General features: G+C 42.4%; 1 protein-coding gene across 2 annotated transcripts in view; it reads left to right on the forward strand.

Moving 5' to 3' along the window:
• Nucleotides 1-326: 326 nt before the first annotated feature.
• The window catches only part of LOC144113250 (coiled-coil domain-containing protein 102A), a 59302-nt gene continuing 38589 nt past the window's right edge, over nt 327-21039 (forward strand). Inside the window, exons 1-6 of one of the 2 annotated variants that reach the window (XM_077646225.1) lie at nt 327-668; nt 3023-3191; nt 7042-7236; nt 7642-7848; nt 14908-15016; nt 19945-20061. In XM_077646225.1, the coding sequence (XP_077502351.1) occupies nt 3058-3191; nt 7042-7236; nt 7642-7848; nt 14908-15016; nt 19945-20061 (762 nt within the window). In that variant the 5' untranslated portion in view covers nt 327-668; nt 3023-3057. The remainder of the gene's footprint in view (nt 669-3022; nt 3192-7041; nt 7237-7641; nt 7849-14907; nt 15017-19944; nt 20062-21039) is intronic. The other variant, XM_077646224.1, reaches the window with a different exon arrangement.

Raw genomic sequence — 21039 nt, forward strand, 5'->3', positions numbered from 1 at the left:
GCATACGATTTTACATATCTACCCTGCGCACCAGCGGTTGACACACCTAGCTGTGACCGAAGAGTGGATGCTTTGTGCACCCACCGCGTAGCGCGGTAATCACGGTAACGTCAAGCTTAACGTGAAGGAGAACGACTCGGCTCTAGTGAACTAGAAGTTTCTGCAGGACTGCAGCTCGGCTAGGGTCCCTAGAAATACTAGGGACCCTAGCTCGGCTAAGCTGGGTAGGAGGCCATGACACCTGGCCATTGCTAGACAAGCTCGGCTAGTTACGGCTTGGTTCTGGCAGTTCCGGTGGCTATTTGAACGGCTTAAAACGGACGGACGGGCCAGCCGAGCTCCGTCCGGTTCGCGAGGTCGGCGAGTTGCCCTGTGGTGTAGCGTTGTCCGTTTCTGCTGATCTGGCCGATGGATGTCCTTTGCGCATTTCCTATTGTGATGGCTGCGCCGTTTTTTTTGTAGTTGTGGAGGACTGGCGTCATAATGCGTTGTGTAGACCGCGTGTCGTGACCGTCATAATGCACTACGGTACCGTGTTCTGCAGGTTCCGTCAGTCCGGGCGCCCTGGGCCTGAGCGCAAAGTTCATTGAACTGAGTTTGACCTGCTGTGGTGCACGAAGTTCACTGTTGTGCTGATATCGTTTTATTTTTTTATATATACACTGGAGGCAAGTTGCAACGTTTTCTTCTTAGGTGCCGTTTACGAAAGACGGGATTAGTTTGCACGTCACGCCTTAGCTGAAATAACACATCTGCTACTCTTTGAGACCACTGAGCATGTTTGATTGCAACATTAGCATTGCTGATTGCTGAGATTCTTCTGAATCATGCAGGGTAAAATTGTCTAGTTCACCTTAGTAGGCTTCCATATCGTTATATACTAATGGGCAGAGGGTCATTAGCTTTCAGTATCGTGCGTTTGGAGTTGCTGGACGCGAGCAAGTGATCACTGACGTTTCATGTTTTTGTGCTACTGCTGAGCAAGCAAGGGTTTTAATCTTCTCAGTGTGTTGCGAAAAGCTCGGTTGCTGCGAATAACAAACCGTAAAGTCACGTCAGAGCGTTGCTCGCATTTTTCTTCACCGTTGAGAAAAACTATTTAGAAGCTTGTTAAGATTGATTCCTTGATTGATTGATTGATTGGCTACTGAAGTTTAGTCGCTGTATATGCTGAGCCAGCATGCATCTGCGTTTTGCTAGCTATCTACCATGAACAGCTCCTCATGGAAAGCGAAAGATTTAGAGGACTGCTTATTATTATTCACATGAAATTTTAACTTTGCAGATAGGTCGCAGTAACAATATATTCACGTTACAACACTGCCTTCTGAGCTTGAGTTGCGTGTTTGCATTTCAGTGCTGCTAAAACACTTCAGTTTTCTGTTATCGGGTTATGGTGTCACTGCAGTATGTTGTAGGGTGGTTAGTTCTCTGGTTTAAAAAACCAACTACCTGTGAGTGGTGCTTCAGCTTCTTAGTGCCCACAGTTCACACTTTGCCCAAGTTGTGAATTGCTGCTACAGGGAATAAATGTGTGCCACTAAGGCTTTCTGCATCCAAGTCATGCTACTGTGCAGTCCTGCTATCATAAAATGTTTGACAGTTCTGTAGCACAGCACTAGAGACAAAAGGAACATTATGAAAGAACAGCGCGAGTAAAAACGGGCACAAAAGTAAAGACGACAACGAGGGTTGTGTCGTGTTGTGTCGTCTTTACTTCCGTCCCCGTCCTTGTTTGCTCTGTTGTTTCATAATGGACTGATGCCAACTCGCCCAAGTCGCTCTTCTTCTAACACAAAAGGAAAATAGCAAGAAAATGACACAGGTTTGCTGTCTGTCGTTTGTCCCCAGTGCTTCACTGCGCTAGTAGGAAGGAGCTCTGCCATCAAGCCCAAGTGTAAAGCAGTAAACCCCTCATTCTGCTCCCGTCGCTCTTTTTAGTCAGTTCATTTCTCATTACCATAATTCTAGTTTCAAATTATGACCGCATGCAGATAAAATGATGGTTTCACTCCTAATAGGTAACATTACTGTGCCAACCTTTTTTTTTGTTTACTGTCGTTGGCATAAGACGTCAATCTATTGCAACCTTCTTTGCTATACATTTGTGAAACTATTCAAAATATTGGTGTGTCATAGCCATGGCTTGCATTTTTGCATGTGGTTCATCTTTCAGAAAGTGCTACAGTTAGAAGGAAAACTTGAATTTAAAGTACTAGAATGACAGTCATTATTTTTTTTCTCTTAGCCATATGTGCCCTGTCCAGTCCATTTAAAAATGTGCAGCACAAATACATGTGATACCTGTTTGCATAAGTGCAGTTTTGCAAGTATAATTTTAATTTTAATTCATTTTTATGAGCTGATACTGCCTGTATATATTATTGAGGTATATGTGTGTGTACTGCCATCATGAGACAGCCTGAAGACATGAACACATGGCTTGAGCTAATTCCCATGCAGTGGAACGTTTGCTGTTGCAAGCATTGCTCTAATTCTGGCTTACAGGCTGTTGAAGTTACATCCACTGGGCAACATTATTTTTCTTTCTTTTTTCTCTGCCCACACTAATATATGTCAACAGATGCTGCATGGCAGAACGTGCTGCGGTCTCGGATCCAGTGGCCAACTCTGCGCAGCACTGGTCATTCTGCACGCCATGTGCTCACGCAATCATATCAAATCTAACAGCAGCAGTACTTACGAAGGGAGTTCTTGTGATCATTTGATGCTCCACTACTGATATTAAAAGTCCTTGAAAGCATGAGTTGATTCATTACTTTTTTTCTTTTCAGTAAGCTCCTGATTTGACCCTTTAGTAACATTTCAGAATAGTAGCAGTCACAAGGGGTATATGGCACAGCTCCTCAAATTTTGGATAGCTATTAAGACTAATGCAGGGGCCATTCGGTTGATCTTGTTTGAAATGTACATGCTACTTGGAATACAGGACGCAAATTGTGATTGACATTTGTGCATAAGTGGGCATGCTTGCTCATCTCATGACATCTTGTGCATGCAGGCAAGAACTGGCCAGTGCAAGTTCAAGGCACCGCCATGTCATCACACGTGAAGCGGGACACATCATACCGCTCTTATGATTCAGAATGGGAAGCCAAAGAAGAATTGCGTCTTCGAGAATTGGAGGAAGCCCGTGCTAGGGCAGCCCAAATGGAAAAAACAATGCGTTGGTGCGTAGTTTTGTGCTCAGCATATTAAATCGCTGATTATATTTGTGTTATAAAATAGCAAACTAGGTCTGAAAGTATTCAGAGTTCCTACTGTATTTTCGTCCATACGACCTGCCTCTGCTTATAACCCACACCCCTAATTTTGATTCCACGATAGAAAAAAAATACCTCCTGGTATAATCCACACGCTTACCTGTACGAAGTACAACTAGGCACTTTTAGAAACTGCCTCTGCGGTGGCTCAGTGGTTATGGTGCTCGGCCTCTGACCTGAAAGACACGGGTTCAATCCTGGCCGCGGTGGTCGAATTTCAGTGGAGGCGAAATGCTAGAGGCTCATGTAATCTGCAATGCCGGTGCGTGTTAAAGATCCTCAGGTGGTCGAAATTATCTGGAGCCCTCCACTACGGCGTCCCTCATAGCCCGAGTTGCTTTGGGATGTTAGACACCATAAAACCAAAACCGAACTTTTGAATACTGTGTCAGTGATCACTTTGTTGTCGAAAAGAGCTTATTTTGTAAAGCTCGCTGCAACACTTGCTTTACCATATGTAATTATCATCATCAGTGCCATGTTTTAAGACTTCGTCACTGTTGTTGAAGATGAAATGTTTTTATCTATCCTAGCTGTTACTAATTCTGTACTTCCTGAAGCATCTGTACAATATGTCAGCTGAGATTGCTTCTCACACATCGATGATCCATTGGCAAAAAAGTGTGACGTCTGACTTTCGGACATGTATTGTTGGTGTGAGGACATAAGCTCTATCAGCCATCCATGTAGCGCTCATCCCATTGTTGGCCACTCATTGGCCTACCAGAATAGCAGCCTAGGCATGTTGGTTGCCCATTCACAGTGACATGGCTTGACATTTGTCCATGACGATGGGGACTGCAGACACTGTACGGGACACCATACGTTGCCTTGAGGGCGACCCTTCCTACCTGCTGAAATTCGCATAAAACCCGCACCCATACTTTTTGAGCACATTTTTTCAGTTTTGAGGGCAGGTAATATGTGAGAAAATAGGGCATATAAGTGCACTAATTGTTGGTGCAAAAATTAACATGTAAATGTGAGAAAAGTAAAAGGGGGGATGATATAAGGGAACAAGATCATCAGCATGTTGGAAATGATGTGGTGGTATGCTTGCTGACTTGCTGGTGCATGGACAGTGCACAGCCTGTGGAGGTTTATTTCTGTATTGTTCATTGCTATCTTACAAGTGAGCAGATGCACCAAAGGTACATAGATACATAATTTTATTCTGCAACTTCTGCTAGAACTGTCCCATCTAAGTGCAGCTGTCCAACATAATCTCTAAGTATCTGTAATGTGGCCCAAAGCATAATTGGTGCTCACATGCCCAGAAAATGTTTCCAGAAATATTTGCAAAGCTAATTTGCCTCTACCAGTGGCTTATTTTTTTGCATGTAAATCTTGGAAGAGGTGAAATTTTTGGATTTCCCCAGTATTGCCTTTTGTATACATTGGTTTATGCATGGATAACAGTCAAATCCAGTAGCAGTCATACTTCAGCAGCTTTACAAAACTGTGGGTGAGTTGCTGCCTAAAGTGGGTTCTCTCTCTTGTCATTAAAGAAGCCCTGGAGAAGGTTCAAAACATTATAAACAGACATGTGGATTGGTAGAGCATTGTGTCCTGATCTTGCTACCAGGCATTGCTCTTCACTGAGTTAATGGGTTTCTGCATTTCAGGGCAACACTGGGTTATCGGGCATGCTGTAGTGGAGGGCTTCAGACTGATTTTCACCTCTCGGGCTTCTTCATCATGCACTGTAATATCAATACACTAGCACTTTTGCGTTTTACCTCCATTGAAGTGTGGCTGCCGTGACTGGGATTGAATCCACTAATTCCATGCTGAGCAGCTAAATGCCATAGCCACTGAGCAGCCATGGCAAGTCTCTTATTTATATCAGCTGCTTGGAAAGGGACACGGAAAACGGCTTGTTCTCCACCTAAGCCACACTGTTTTTTGCTCAAACATTGCGAGGCAACCGGCGACAGCCTAGCATAGCCAAAGTGGCACTTTCTTTGGCAGGGGTTTTGAAACTGGTGAGAAAACAGCGCACAAGCAGACACAGACAGAAAGAAGGGGACAAGCTGGTTTCATAAAACTCTTGGGTCCTTTGGAGGGCACCTTCCCCTTGCTTACTCTTACGTGACGGCGTATATAGCTCGTTCAGTCGAAAAGCTGTCGGCGCAGTAGTAGTCAGCACTGTGTGTCAGAAATAATTGGAGGCTGCATAAAAAAAAATTGAATGTTATAATTTCTGGTTTTAGTGATTGATGATTGATTGGTGTGAGATAGTAGATGAGTTAATGAAATCATTGTAATTAATTGATGAATTAAATAAATGAAAAATTGGAAAAAGGGGTGTTCAAAGGTGTCAAAATGCTCAGAATGAAAAGCCAATGCTTGATGATGCTAATTAAGAAAATTTAGAGTGTAATTGATCAATTAACTAATTGCAACAATTGAAAAAAATTCAAAGGTGTCAAAATGCTCAGAATGGAAAGCCTAATCCACTACGCTATCGTGTCATACCCTTAAGGCGGAGCTTAAGTGTCCTCTCAAATTTTATTTTAGAACTGATCATACTTTAATTGCTTATAGTGGACCCATTTCCTAAGCATTTCACCCTAAAGAAGCCGAGCAGCAGGCAGGGGAAAGCTTGTACCCATTGTATCGCCGGTGGATACCCCACCTTGTGTAAACGAAAATACCTTATGCCATGGCGCTCTTTGGCCAAAGCAGCCCTTGTGCCATAAATATTCATCATCATGCTTGTAGTAGACTGTTTCACTATGCAGCCAGTAATTATTAATTGAATTTGGTCATTGTTTGATGGGCCATTCATTTGGGTGACCTTTGCGTGCCAATTAGGGTGGAAGGAATGAAACCAAGACAAACGAGGTTACTGAACGCCTTCTGAAAGCCATTGGGGTTCCTTGAGGCTAAAGAGATTGAAAGATTGAAAAATCCTAATCTAGGGCTTCACAACATTGAACATTTGTGGCAAATAAGCAAAACCACTACCTCTTTGTTCAGTTATAGGAGCAGTGACTAACTGGAAGAGAAAGCCATGTATAACACGGAACGCCGTTTCGATTAGCAGATGGCAGTTTCATCATACATCGGAGGTTCCCCCTTATAAAGGCAGTACTGGCACAGCTCTTCTCGTGGCACAGAATGTCTGAATGAAGAGCAGTGTTGAACAAAAGAAGGTCAAATTTTTTGGGCTGTGATTTAACAATGGTAACGCATTAGTTGTGACGAAAATTGTTCCCTGGCCTCTTTAATTCCAAAAAAATGTTAGTTTGACCGGAATTACAGGTTTCTGGTTGTACCTTGCTCATTGTTCTGCTGATAGTTCTATAGCTAAAATAGTTAGGGTTTTCTCCATCTCATGCTACAAAGAACGCCTGTGTTACTCAAGTGATCGGTGCTGATGTGAATAAAAACTTAACTCTAGATGTCATTAAATGTATTTAGGTTGAAAAGGAAACGATAGAATCATCATTGATATTGACCACATAGCCTTTGACAGCATTGGTTTTGCTTCATAACACCAAGTTGCATGTGCATTGGCTGAATATATTTTTGTGATTGTCAAGCAAGAACTGCACTTTTACTTCACTCAATGCTTTCAGGTCTTTTCTGCATGATGCATTTACATTGCCACACTTTTTGCATGGAGCACTTTCTTTTCTTCCCGATTTTTTATTTTTTTGCAGTAATTCATTGTATCATGGGTGTAGTCAGATTAAAAGCTAACGAGGACTTTGCTGAATGGTCTTGATAATCATAGATGGTTTGTTTTTAGGTGGTCGGACTGCACAGCCAACTGGCGTGAAAAGTGGAGCAAGGTGCGTACCGAACGCAACAAGGCACGAGAGGAAGCTCGTCTGCTGAGAGCCCGTGTAGATGCAGCAACAAAGGAGGCTGCAGCTCTCAAGCGAGAAAAGCATGAACTGGAGGCAGAGGTGGACCAGCTACGTCGGGAGTTTGACTATTTGCGGTATGTAATCCAGTCAAAACAGCAAATGTCTCTTGAATTGAGAATGCTTGTCTCTGCAGGTAATCCATTGTGTGGTGTGCCGTTATCAGGAGTTAATTGCAGTATCGATGTCTCAGTTCGAGCACTAGACTAAGAGCGTGAGCCATCACCTTGCAGGACTTTTATCTCTGCCTCGTGAGCGTGTGAGAAAAATGCGCTTGTGGTAGCTGTCACTTCGCACTCGTATCTTCTGTTGCTGTGCTGCAAAAAGTTGTCCCTGAGTATAGCCAGCTGTTGCTATTCACCTCATTTGCATGGTGTGGCAAAGTCTTGGAATTTTCTTGCTTCAACAACAAGGTCTTGCATGTCGTTTTGCTAGGAGCAGCTGACACATTTATGAAAGTTTTTTGTGTTGTTCAAACTCAGGACTGCTGAGAGTGGAACTACTAGTAGGGTGTCAGAGTTGCTAGCAACATCTAGTGCTGCATCATCCCATTCTGAGCAAGAGCATCCTGACCAGGAGACAAGCAGTGGCCTTCCACCTCAGCTTGAATCTGACCCTGCTGACCAGCAGGCCTCACTGATGCAGCTCCGCCTGGATGAAACAGCCAAGCTACTCTTTGCCGAAAGGCAGTAAGTTACTTGCTCTGAATTACCTAGCAGTATTAATATGCACTAATATTGTTGTTGAACAAGCATTACTTCAGCATTGTTCATCTGACTGACATTTTGCAAAAGTTTCCCTCTGTAATAACATTGCACCTGAAGGAAAAAGGTTTAGATCACTGAATTTCAGCAGAGCTCATGTTGGCTTATTGTAGCCGTCCTCCTGAACTATTTTGTCTCGTTTATTTGCTTACTTGCCATGGACCCACCATTTCTTCCCAATTTTGACTTCCCCCATTGACCTGGCTAACATGACGATGTATTGGTTATGAACATGATTACCCAGCTTTTCGGTGGCACAAAAAGTGTACTGATGTGGTTGTTGGATTGTGTGTGGCCAACAACAGAAGTTGAAATAAGTTCAATCACTCATCAGCATCCAACCGAGTAGAGCTGTATGGCTGCAAAGGAAAGCTATATAACTTTCACAGAAACATCATAATATAATATTTTAAGAAACATTTATCCTGGTCCACGGAGTGAGCCTGGGACCACTGCCTCTCTGGCCAAGTGGACCTGGGCTGCTAGCAGATGCCAGGATGAGGCCAATTCCAATTCCTACTCCAAGTGGGAATTGTGTTAGTCCAGTGTGTATAGGGGAATCCCCCAAGTTAGAGTAGATTTGAAATGGGGCAGTAATTTAATTTGTGTCTACCCTAACCCCCTATGCACTTTTGACTTACGAAAATACAGCTCGCTCCCTTTAAAATTAACTTAAAAGGACCAGAAAATTTGTTTGTCCTATCAGGAGTTTGTCTTAAGTGCTCCTAAAGAAGATATGTGACCATGCTGAATGACCATGACAGTGAATAAAGTGACCTGTCAGTGAGAGGATGATTGCAAATAGAGTTTTATCGCACTACGCATGATGTGAGCTGAAGACTGAGAGCATCAAAATATTCACATTATGCACATATTTTAGGGTCAAGTTACCCATAGCTTTATGTCTTCAAGAAACCAATCTTGGTCCACAAAATGTGCATGTTCTGAAACATTATAAATCTTTTAGGCGCGATCGCGAGCAGGCGAATAGACTCTTGGGAGGCGTCGCTATTGTCGTTCAAAGCAGTGTTGCTGCTCAAGAAATCAAACTGAAAACAATACTTGAGGCAGTCGCAGTCAGCATCGCCAGCTACAAAACACTGACCAATATGCTCTGTACCAACACACAATCCACAAGAAGTGATCAGTGAACTTCCGGAGCCATATCTGTTGGGCATTTTAATGCTCACTCCCTTTTTTGGGGAAGTAAACGCTGTGACTCTAGGGGTCAAATAATCAAAGATTTTATCCTCACAAATAATTTGTCTTTTAAATATGGAAAAGGCACATACTGTTCCTCAGCCTCTGGGAACAGTATGTGCTTTATACCTGTCTTTTTGTTCACCATCTGTATTTAGCGATTTTAAATGGGATGTTTTAGACAACCCATATGGGAGTGATCACCTACCAGTTTTTATCAGCCTATCATCCTCACCTGCAGTGATCCCAACTAAACCATGACGATAGAAGCTCCATTTAGCTGACTGGGCATTGTTTAGAGAAAATGCCGGTTTAGAAAGCATATTCTCAGAAACACTTAGCATAGATGAACTCAATGAAATTCTCACAAAGTGTATCATCGACGCTGCACGCCTAGCTATTCCCCAGTCCACAGGAGTGGCGAGCCAGAACCACAAGGTATGGCAGACTCGAGAATGTAGGGAAGCCAAAAAACAACAAAATAAAGCTTGGGGTGTATTTCGTAGGTATCCTATTCTCGAGAATCTCATAATTTTCAAAAAGGCAAAAGCTAAAGCCCGATATATACATCGGAGTGCCGAAAAAACATGTAGGCAAAATAATGTGTCTTCCATAAACAGCACAGTAACATAAAAAAGATGTGGGAACAGGTCAGAAAAATAAATGGCAGCTACTCCCCATTCACATTTCCTCTGCTGACAGATCCTGGTATGCATACAAGTATTAAAGAACGAGCAGACATTTCGGGTCAGCATTTTTCTACAGTTTCTGGCCCCTCACACTACACACAGTCATTCTTAAAACACAAAAACACTTCCGAAAAACAAAGGCATCCTACAGCAGGCAGCACAAATGAGCCTTACAATAATTTGATTATACTTCAAGAAATTCAGAGTACTGTCTATAGGTAAACAAACTGCACCAGGCCCCGATGAAATTCATTATGAAATGCTGTCCCATCTATCTGAACACTCTGTAGAAGTTCTGCTACAATTTTAAAACAAAATATGGGTACTAGGAAAAATGCCAGCGGTTTGTAAAAAAGCCATCATTGTTCCATTCCTAAAACCAGGAAAGTCACCAACCTCCCCTATTAGTTACAGGCCTATAACCTTTACAAGCTGTCTTGCCAAATCTTTTGAAAGTGTTATCAATATTAGGTTAATGTTTATTCTAGGATCCCGTGAGCTTCTTTATGTTCACCAATGTGGTTTTAAAGAAACATGCTCCACAGTTGACCATCTCGTCCGCCTGGAAAACACAGTCCGTGAGGCCTTTATACACAGACAACACTGCCTTGCAGTCTTTTTTGATATGGAGAAGGCATATCACACGACCTGGAGGTTCAGGATTCTTCGTGACCTGGCAGAGCTTAACATCCGTGGGAGGATACTGAAATATTTGAGCGACTTTCTGTCCAACCATTCATTCCAAGCTCGTCTCGGTGCTACCCTCTCGAAAAATTTCACCCAGGCAAATGGTGTTCCTCAGGGATGCATTTTAAGTACTACATTGTTCATAGTAAAAATGAATTCCTTAGCCAGCATAATTCCACAGTCTATTATGTACTCAGTCTACATCGATGACCTTCAAATTGCATGCACATCTTCTAGCTTGTCAACTTGTGAGAGACAAATACAACTAGCACTTTGGGCTAGTTGTATTAGCACTTTGGGCAGACAGAAATGGATTTAGGTTTTCTCCACAAAAAACAGTTGCAGTTCTTTTCTCGCTCCAAAGAAAACTGCAGATTGATCCCACCTTCCACTTAAATGAAACCATACTACTAGTAAAACAAGAACACAAATTTTTAGCCCTAACTTTTGATAATAAGCTCACATTCCTACCGCACATAAACACTCTAAAAAAGAAAGCCACCCAATCCCTGAATGTACTCAGTCCTCTCACGGAAGCGCTAGGGGTCCAATAGGATGTGCCTGTTGCACATGTATCGCACAGTAATACACTCTTCCTTAGAGTAGGGATGCATAGTGTATGGATCTGCGAGGCCATCATACCTTAAAAGGCTGGATCCAGTACAAAACCTCTGTTTGTGCCTTTCAACTGGTGCTTACAGAACATCCCCCATAAATAGTGTCTTCACGTAGAAGCAAATGAATCGCCCCTCACCAATAAGAGAACAATGCTTACCTATGCATATGTACTGAAAATAAGGTGATGTGGACATCAGCGGGAACGAGAGCGCTGATGCATGCGCCACACTTGCCCGTAGTGGTAAAGTAAAACCAGTAAACATACCGCATAAGGACTGCATCAAGTTAGCTAAAAAAAAAACTGAGATAAAAATGGCAGGCTTCATGGACAACGAGATCAACAACAAGCTGCACTTTGTAAAGCCCGTCCTAGGTGAATGGAAGACTTGTAGGCACCAGGAACTATTTATAGAAGTAATTTTATGTCGTCTTCGCATTGGACATACACATATTACACATAATTTCTTGTTGACGAAACAAGACAAACCTCTTTATGGAAGATGTAGAGACTAGCTGGCACTAAACCATATTTTATTCTTTTGTTCAGAACTCGGAAAACTTAGAAAGAAGCACTTTACTAAATTTTATAATGAATACATTTCTTTACACCCAGCACTGCTCTTAGGTGAAAATGCCATTGTTAACATGTCTTGTGTTTTAGCTTTTTAAAAGAAGGTGTTCTTGAGAAGCTGTAAATTTTGATCCACTGCTTTGGTTAATTTTACACAGCTGCCATTTTCTCATTCCTGAGAAGAAGGCTGAGGTCTTTATTTGATTGCTTGGGAGCCTCAAGATCCTTGCCCAGCCAAGGATGGCTGCTGAGGTTACCCAGCCTTCTTTTAAACTTTTACTCTTAGCTATTTATAAAATTTTTTCGTCTGTTATTACTACTAAAATGAGCTAACTTTTTAAGTCCTCTACACCACCATGTTTGCTTAAGTATTAGTAAAAATCTACAGAAAACAATTTTCCTATACCTTGAGCTTGGCACATGATAGCCTTAGCTGCTTATGTGCCATTGAACCCAGCACAACGCAACACAATGCATTTAATTTTATTACTGAAGCTGTACAGCTTCTTGCAAAAATGTCTCACCCTCTCCTTTTTGTGTTTGCCAACCATCAATTGGGTTAGGTACATTCTTAAATTTGAGTAGGTTTTGTTTGGTTTATGGGGTTTAACGTCCAAAAGCGACTCAGGCTATGAGGGGTGCCGTAGTGGAGGGCTCCAGATAATTTTGACCACTTGGGGTTCTTTAACGTGCACTGACATCACATAGTTCATGGGTCTCTAGTATTTTGCCTCCATCGAAATGCCACTGCCGCAGCCGGGATTGAACTTCCGTCTTTTGGGCCAGCAGCCGAGCACCATAACCACTGAACCACCGCAGAGGCTGTTCTGCTTGAATAGCCCAAGCTCATGTTTGGCTAGTTCGTCGTTTGAAACTTCACAGATTTAATGAACAGTGCAACAGCTACGCCATGTTTGCACTTTTCTGAGCACTGGCACTGCAGTCACAATACACTGCAAGTATTCTGCTGGCCTCAGTTTGAAAGCACAGCCAGAACTTTGAGCCCACAAAGTACGAGCGTTAAATATTAGTGAGTTATGTTCAGTTTCATGCTTTCTGGCTGTGTGTTTGTTTTTACCTCTGGCATTCATTTTTGAAGCGAAAAGCTTCACTATGCTAGGTAAAACAGTCGTCGCGTAGGCCAGAGAATGACCTTGAATGACCTTCAGTCCAACCATGTTAGCCATGTATGACCATATGTGGTAAGGTTATGGTGTCGCACCCATGACCTTTAGTTGACCTTTGACATTGGGTGACCTTTGGGTTGATCTTTGACCTTAAGAACGTTCGATGGGGTGATGTGAAGCCACGTGATGACATCCGATTGGGGGTGCTGAAGACTATGTGATACCATGTCGTAGCCATGGGGTCGTGTGGGTATATATAGAACGGGTTTTGCGAGCATGTATCGGAGCTACCGTGGACGAGCCTCAGACGCTTAGCAAGCGTCCTTGCTTTTCGCTGAATTCTAGGCTTAGCCAAGTTAAGCCAATGCCAATTTTTTGTGTTAGTTCTCAGCCATCTTACAGCATAAGTTCCTTCACGTCATATATGCATCCTGTATCTAGCAAGAGCGTGCTCATCTTTAAATTTTCTCGCAGAAAAAAGTATTCAGATTCTCTGGCCAGCGAACTGCAGCTCAGACAATTATCGGCCAACATTTTTTCGCTACACTTCGAGCTGCACGGTATGCTACTCTGTCTGCAGCCCCAAAGGAATTCTGCAGTAGCCTTAGTGCCAATTGCTAGGTGGTGCTGCTTACTATGCGACCACAGTGGCTCCTAGCAAATATGCGTTGTCTGTACTAAGTAATTGTGCTGTGATCTCTCTTTTACGTTGCTTTTTCTGAAAAGAGTTTATTTTGAGAGTAAAGTTTTGCAGTGTTTAAGAACAGACAGCATACAGTAATTTGTTTATACAGATGGCTTGCACCTTGCATGAGTGTAATGGTTGGTAAACCAAATAGCCTTAATTCACTGTATTTTAGCTAACCAAACAGCTTGCAAGCATCTTTTGCTTCTTTGTGATTGATTTTCACTTTCAGTGATGCATCTACGAAACTCTTTAATCGACCTCTCATCCATCTTACGGATACTTTTTTTTTTTTCCGAAAATGGTATACCGTGCTGTCGTCTGTTGACAAATCACAAAAATGCTGTGTCCAAGCCCTTCTCACCCTAAACCAGAGTGCTGGAAACCGCACGACAAGCTGCACTCAGTATGAGCCGGAAATGACAGTTGGCTTATGACGAGCCTGGCTCGTACAAGTCTCCCGGGGGTTGACAGCCTTTTCGTGGTCTTTTATATGATATGTGATGTTGCTAGAAAAAAATTACGAAAATGTCTCAAGTCAAAATGTCAATGTAAAAATGTTTTCGAGGCATTCTACACTACTTCGCCATGTAGAAATAGTATTAAAAAAGTCACATTAAAATGGTGCTTCTGCACCATTTACTGTAAGTGCAAATGCCTTGAGCGAAACACATCAGCAACTTGTTTTGGAGTTATTTACAGATGGAACCATAAGGACGAGGTTCAGCTATTCTCGTTTGTCATTGTGCTTTGGCAACAGCTTACATCAATCACTTTACTTATAATACGAAGCTGTTTGCTTATTTTTATTGCGCAGTAAACTTCTGGTTGCACAATAGCACTTTGACATTACAGCGCAAAAATTGCTGTGTATACTGGGCAATCATGGCAGGAAACTCAGGGTGTTGAAATAAGCCTGAAACCCACCAATGCAGCATGCCACTTTGCTTGGAGCAAGCGGAAAACCCTGCTGTTTGAATACGAGGACTTTTTAAAGTTTGGAGAACTGTTATAATTTCAAATGAAATGCACTGACCGTTACTTTATTTTTTTAAAGACATGCTTCGTGGTTTGCCTCAGAGCAATTTGTTATTGAGTGCATTTCTTTGCCATAAATATTCTTAGTGCAGAAAAAAAAAATTCATGCTGGTATTTCTATAAGAATTGAAGGCTATGCTCTTCAAAGATCTGAGCCATTTCTTCCCTCACAGCACATATCTGGCTGCACTTAGAGTCTTCGTGCACTATCTACCAGGGCTTATAATCACAAGCTTTGTTCTGAGAATTCCTGTTTAGTGTATGTTTCTTGCAGCTTTTTTTTTTTTAATCTACAGACAAGTGCGCTGAATATTTATTGTGAGTTGTTGGGAACCATTAAACCTGATTTGCTATGTTTTTTTTTTTCAGGGAGAAGAACCAGGTGGCCAAACAACTGGAGAAACAAACGGGAGAGCTTGGACAGCTGCGAGCAAAATATGATGAGCTTCGGAAATCTCGCCAAGACACTCTCAAAGAGGTGATTCTCAGTGTTATGAGCTTTTCTTTCTTGATAAATTGTGCTGTTTCTAGCTGATCCCATCCGGCTTGTAATTCAGTGCAGTGTATGTTGCTCACTGCATTTCACAGTTGCTAAACTATAAACTAAGCACAAAGCAGTAATGCTTTGATGTGAGACCTTTATATTACACTTCAGGAAGAGAAACTAGTGGTGAGACCTTCTTGGCAAGTTAGCTCATGCACATGATGGTGGTGCTCATTTTTATAATCAAATGGGAGCAATAAAAGTGGGTCTAATGCAGTTCTTGTTTTATCCAGCCAGAATGGCTTACTTGCTCTCTTATTTCTCAGGCGTGTGCATCTCACACTTTTGTGGTGACCCTTTTGTCATTTTGATACTTAGTTCAAATCGTACATGTTGTTTTATGCGAGGACAAACTCTCATGCACTGCATTATTTTCTGCCGTGGTGGTGGCTCAGTGGTTATGGCGCTCGGCTGCTGACTCGAAAGACGCGGGTTTGATCCCGGCCACGGCGGTCGAATTTCGATGGAGGCGAAATGCTAGCGGTCCGTGTACTGTGCGATGTCAGTGCACATTACAGAGCCCCATGTGGTAGAAATTTCCAGAGCTCTTCATTATGGCATCTCTCATAGCCTGAGTCGCTTTGGGACATTAAGCCCCCCCATAAACCAAACCATTAAGTTCTAGCATGTGCGCCTGATTCGAAATGACCAGCGCGTAAACAGACGAAGACACAAGAAGAAAAAACACTGATGCTGGTCATTTCGAATCATGTCCCACCAATTCTCCCAGTCGGCAATTTTGATTGATGGGCCTGTTTCATTCTGCTGGCAGTTTTCACGGCTTAAAGGGGGTTAACAGTCCTTATCCAATAAGGCGGCGCTACAGAGGACTGCTCCTGGGGGTCAGCCTATGTGAAATCGTGCTTGTTTGTCGATAGAAGCAACCTTACATGAGTCGAGTCTCTTTACTCGGAGGTGTAAAGGAACAAATGAGAAACCACTGTCTGGCGTTCGGAAACGGCTCGCATGAAGGTGGAGTGGCGGATGGTCGACGCGTGCTTTGGAGGAAATTTAAAATCAGTGACATCAGCGATGAAGAATTTTAGCACAATAGCGTTAAAGGCCCCCTTGCACAGAAAATCCAGCGTCGGCATTGTCAACGTTGTGAACGATAATTAGGGTGGTGTAGGGTGGCTCAGGCAGCCACCTCTGGAGAAGAAACCTGGGTGGGCAACCTGTGTCATGTGGCCTTATGGGGTCATCACAACCTACCCACCAGATTGTGAGAAAACTAACCACACTGGCAGGTGGCAGATAAATTAATGGTTGATCACGAGAGGTTGCTCAGGAAGAGCAACCTGGGTCGCACAAGGCCCACCCGGTGGCAGCACCTGCAGCCATCGCAGGGCAGTGCCGCATCGCTTAGCCGCTGCACCACTGTGCCAAGAGTGGTATGAGGGCTCCCAGGAACATATAAATCTAATAAAGTTGAGAGTGACCAATTCGTCGTATATGGGCATTAGCTCATTAACGCTATCGCATCATATCCTTAAAGCTGAGCTTAAGTGTCCCCTAGAATTTTTTTATGGCAGGTGAATGACAATATCGGGAGAGGTAAACAAGGCCTAGCGATTGTCAGTTTGCCATTCAGCTTCTCACAAAACTACCTAGACAAGTTTGGACTTGGGTTTTAACTGAAAAAGGTGCACTCTTTTGCAGTTTTAATTAACCAATAAATTTTAACCGTATGCTACATTAAATGAGTATAGATTTCTAATCATATGAACAGGTGGGAAGTGAAACCAATGAGGCCTTTTTCTGTGTGCTCTTTTCTCGGAGCAATTAACTGCACTCTGTGCCTTGAATTTTTCTTATACGGTGGATAGAAGACACATAATGAATATAAGGCTGCAATGATACCATTATTTTCATTCAATTCTATTTGATTTTTGCCATCCGCTCATCTGACTGATTCCAGCTACAACGACTGCATTGGGTAATCGAATTGCAAAAATAATCAGTATGATATGGGATTCGAATGATATTATATAACACCCCTCCATGGATAAAGCATACACGCATGCCGTAATAAGGCCTGCAATACAAAGACAAAACTCTGCGCACTTGAAATGTGCCTATTAGTCGTGTGTTAGGCAATGTTTTTTTAGCATATGTCATTTCACATTTATACATGGGCTCTTCTAGTCCAGGCCAGTCATCTTTTTTAGATATGTTGACTGGGTGCTTTATAAGAATTGTCACGCTTGGATCTTGGCATTAAGGAATTTCAGCATCTCCATATAGTACTACAGGCTAAAGAGAGTATCCAGCACCATTCTTTGTTATCAAAATGGCATATAGCGTGATGTTGCAAAACTAAGTTTTATCCAGTCTTGCATAGATTTACTCATAAGTGAATGTACAGAACAAATCAAGTCAGTTAAACCGAGAAAAGTTGCCTTTTTTTTATGGTAGTATTGATTAGAGAAGGAAATTAATTTTATATACCATAATATCCCTTTCTACACACTAGAAAATTTAATGTCATTCGAATTGAATGGCATTAGCATCTAATGTCATTGGCTGCTACACAGGAACATTCAAAGTCTTTAGGTTCGAATGACGTTTACTATCGAATGAGTTTGGGGAGCTCATTCGCATTCGATCCCTAATTGAATGTATATGTAGCAGTTCTGGAAAAAAAAAATGTTAAATTTGGTGTGAAACTATTCACACTGAGGCTGTTGTGGATAGCTATTATACTCTCGGTCTCAGCAACGGCCAACAGCAGCGGCCAAGCGGGAAGCACGGCCCTGCCCACAACTGCCAATCATTCTGGCTCCTGTGTTTCTTGTTTGTTGGCGTTCCACTTACATTTAGCTTGGAAGAATTTAATGCTGTCACTGAGCAGATACCTTTTGGATGTCAATTACACGCTTCGCATGCCTCTGCGCTCGGCCGTGTCAACCATATTGCTTGTTTACATTTTAGCTTGGCCTTTTATGGCTAAAGTGTGCAACATGGCCGGAAATATATTTGAAGCCTATAATATTGTACAGAAATGTTTTCACCCGCTTTAGAAATATACTACACAACAATTTCAAACACGTTTTTTTTATGCACACTGATGTCCCTTAATTTTACTAATCTTTTTTTTTTTTTCACTTATCATCATTGCTATCATTTGTGAATGACATTATTTTTAACTGTGTAGCTCCGAAAGATACCGAATGACATGATTGAATGAAAGGCACATAAGTCGCACCGCCCAGCAAATGTCAGGTCTGAAAAGAAAAAAATGCTCATAATTCGTACCTGCATGCAAGACACACCTGTTCATTCAGTAAGCACGATAAAAAAATGATGGGTGATTTAGTGTGGCTAGGCCAATAGGCCAAATGAGAATTAGGTATAAACAGTACGGTTTTCACTTCGGTTTCAGTTCGAGGCTCGGTTTTCAAGGCCAAGCAGGGTTCAGCCAAAGATCGGCGAAATCGGTGCTTTGGGGTCTTAATGCTAGGGCACTAAAAGACGCTGAGGAATCCTTCATTAGAGAGTGCAGAGAAAATACCTGCTTATGGCAGCTGCTGTGCATAGACAATCCTCAAGCTCTGGGTAGCATGCCTTCTTCCAGTGGTCTATCTGTTTTGTTGGCTTCATCGAATGTGCACTGTTGCGGCTTACGCTACTCCAGGATCATTTTTCGCTCACTCCCTCACTGTCTCCTGGCTGCCTGGTTCCCATTCTCCAGTGCATACTCAATGGCATAAAACTTCAGTTTTGCATTGTAGCTCCTCCAACTCACAAGTGGCGCCATGTTGAGCAAGAACAAAGCACAACACACACAAAGCCAAACAAAACTGATGCTGGCAGAACTAACTTCGATATTAAAACTTTTGAGAGCATGGCTGAACTGGATATGGGATGGCAGGACTAAATGCAGCAGCCACCGCATTCAGTCCAGCTGTGGTGAGATTGTAGGATTCTACCCATGAAATAACATTTAAAAATAATTTGAATTTTTTTTCTTTTACACAAATTTTGGTTTGGTTTGGTTTATGGGGTTCAATGTCCCAAAGCGACTTGGGCTATGAGAGATGCCATGGTGAAGGGCTCCGGAAATTTCGACCACCTGGGGTTCTTTAACGTGCACTGACATCGCACAGTACACGGGCCTCTAGAATTCCGCCTCCTTCGAAATTAGACTGCTTCGGCCGATATCGAACCCGCGCCTTTCGGGTCAGCAGCCAAGCGTCACAACCACTGAGCCACAGCAGCAGCCTTTTACACAGATTTTAATTTTAATATAGTTATTGGGCATGGTAAAAGTTGACGCACCATGGCACATTATTTTTGGCTGTGTGTAGGTCATACCATTGTATAAGATGCACTGACAAAAAATTCCGAAAAAAAAAAAAAACTTGGCTAATATACCAGAAAAAAACAATAGTCATTTTAGATAGGAGACAGTAGAAACAGCAATCACATGCCATCAGTGGGGTCCAAACTAATGATCTCCTGTACCATGTGCAGTGCTCTATCAGCTTTTATTGGTTTTGTGTGTGTGTGTGCATAGCATTTAAACTCATGTAAGGGCTGCACTTTTTTTTTTATATATTCAGGTGGGAATTTTGAAGGCGTGGCCTATACACGAATTCAAAAAAGAGCGTATAACGATATTTTTTTTAGATTATCTAGTCCAAAATGGGGGGGGGGGGGGGGGGGCAGCAGCTCATACACTCATGCATCCTTTACATGAAATTATATGGTATGTACTATACTGAGAAAAAGAAAAAGTGGAAGAACTGTGCGGCAAAAACTTCTGGTGTGTTTTCTTTTTGCATGTGTGCTCATGATGTCATTTTTTTATTTTGATATGAGTAAAGCACAGTCTGAAATAATGAATTTCTTGTTTCATGCAGCTCAGTCAAATCAGAGCAGAACATCAAGATGAACTGGAATGTATTCTTATTGACCTCGAAGATGAAGCAAGTGGCCGTACTTGTTTGGACAAGAGAATGACTGAACTAAGAGCGCAGGTCAGTTTTTGCTGGAGAGTTCTTTCAGTTCACAAGTTTATATAAAACAGTGATTGTCAAAAGAGGCCTATATACTTCCTGGGGTCTACAGACACATTTCTAGAGTTTGTGAAATCCTCACTTGTGAGTGAAACTTCCTGCCCTTAAGGTACAGTTTGCTAATGAAACCCGATGGCTGTATGCACTCATTCAGGTGCAGTAATATAACATGGTTCCTGCTTTTTTTTCTTGAAATTTCATTTTTTATGTGCAGTTTTATAAAGGGACACTGTAGAGTAAGTTACAACTAGAGAATACAAGAGAAGCCCTGCTGTCCCCCAGTGCATCTGAAATTGGAACACTTTCACCAACCAGTCGCGGCACCCCATGATCTGATGTTGCGGCATGGTGACGGACATCTTTTATAATTGCTGCTCATGTTCCACAGTGTGCCATTGCCTCAGCTACCGGCATTACAAGCTTGCTCTGTGCATTTTGCCCCATTTATCATGAATACACAGAACCTGGATGTGACGAAGTTGAGGAGTCGCGTGCTGTGATGTGAAGGGAAAATGCCAGCTAGTGCTACCATTGCTTCAGTTGAGTGTGTTGTGTACCAATGCATTGACAGCCTCTGCTAAGCTCTCGCCAAATTCATTTCATACCACTTACCATGAATACCAGCCAGCATGCCGATTACAAGCTGAGTCGTCTACATTCATGTCATATGTCTGTGTGTTCCATGTGTTGCGAAGTCGGAAAAGCCAGCTAGTACTAGAAGTGTTGCACCACTGTTGCTGAGAACGAACATGCCAATGAGTGCCAGCGTTGTCACATTACCTTAGCTGATGCCGCCATGCACCGACGTCTTGGTGGGCACTGCCTGTGCATGCCATTTATCATGAATACCAGGCAGCATGCACATAGTGAAGCTGCATCATCCATGTTCACTTCATGTGTGTTTTCTGTGTGCTTTGAAGTGAAGAACTCCAGCGAATG

Source organism: Amblyomma americanum, chromosome 1, assembly GCF_052857255.1.
Source record: "Amblyomma americanum isolate KBUSLIRL-KWMA chromosome 1, ASM5285725v1, whole genome shotgun sequence".
NCBI lineage: Eukaryota > Metazoa > Arthropoda > Arachnida > Ixodida > Ixodidae > Amblyomma > Amblyomma americanum.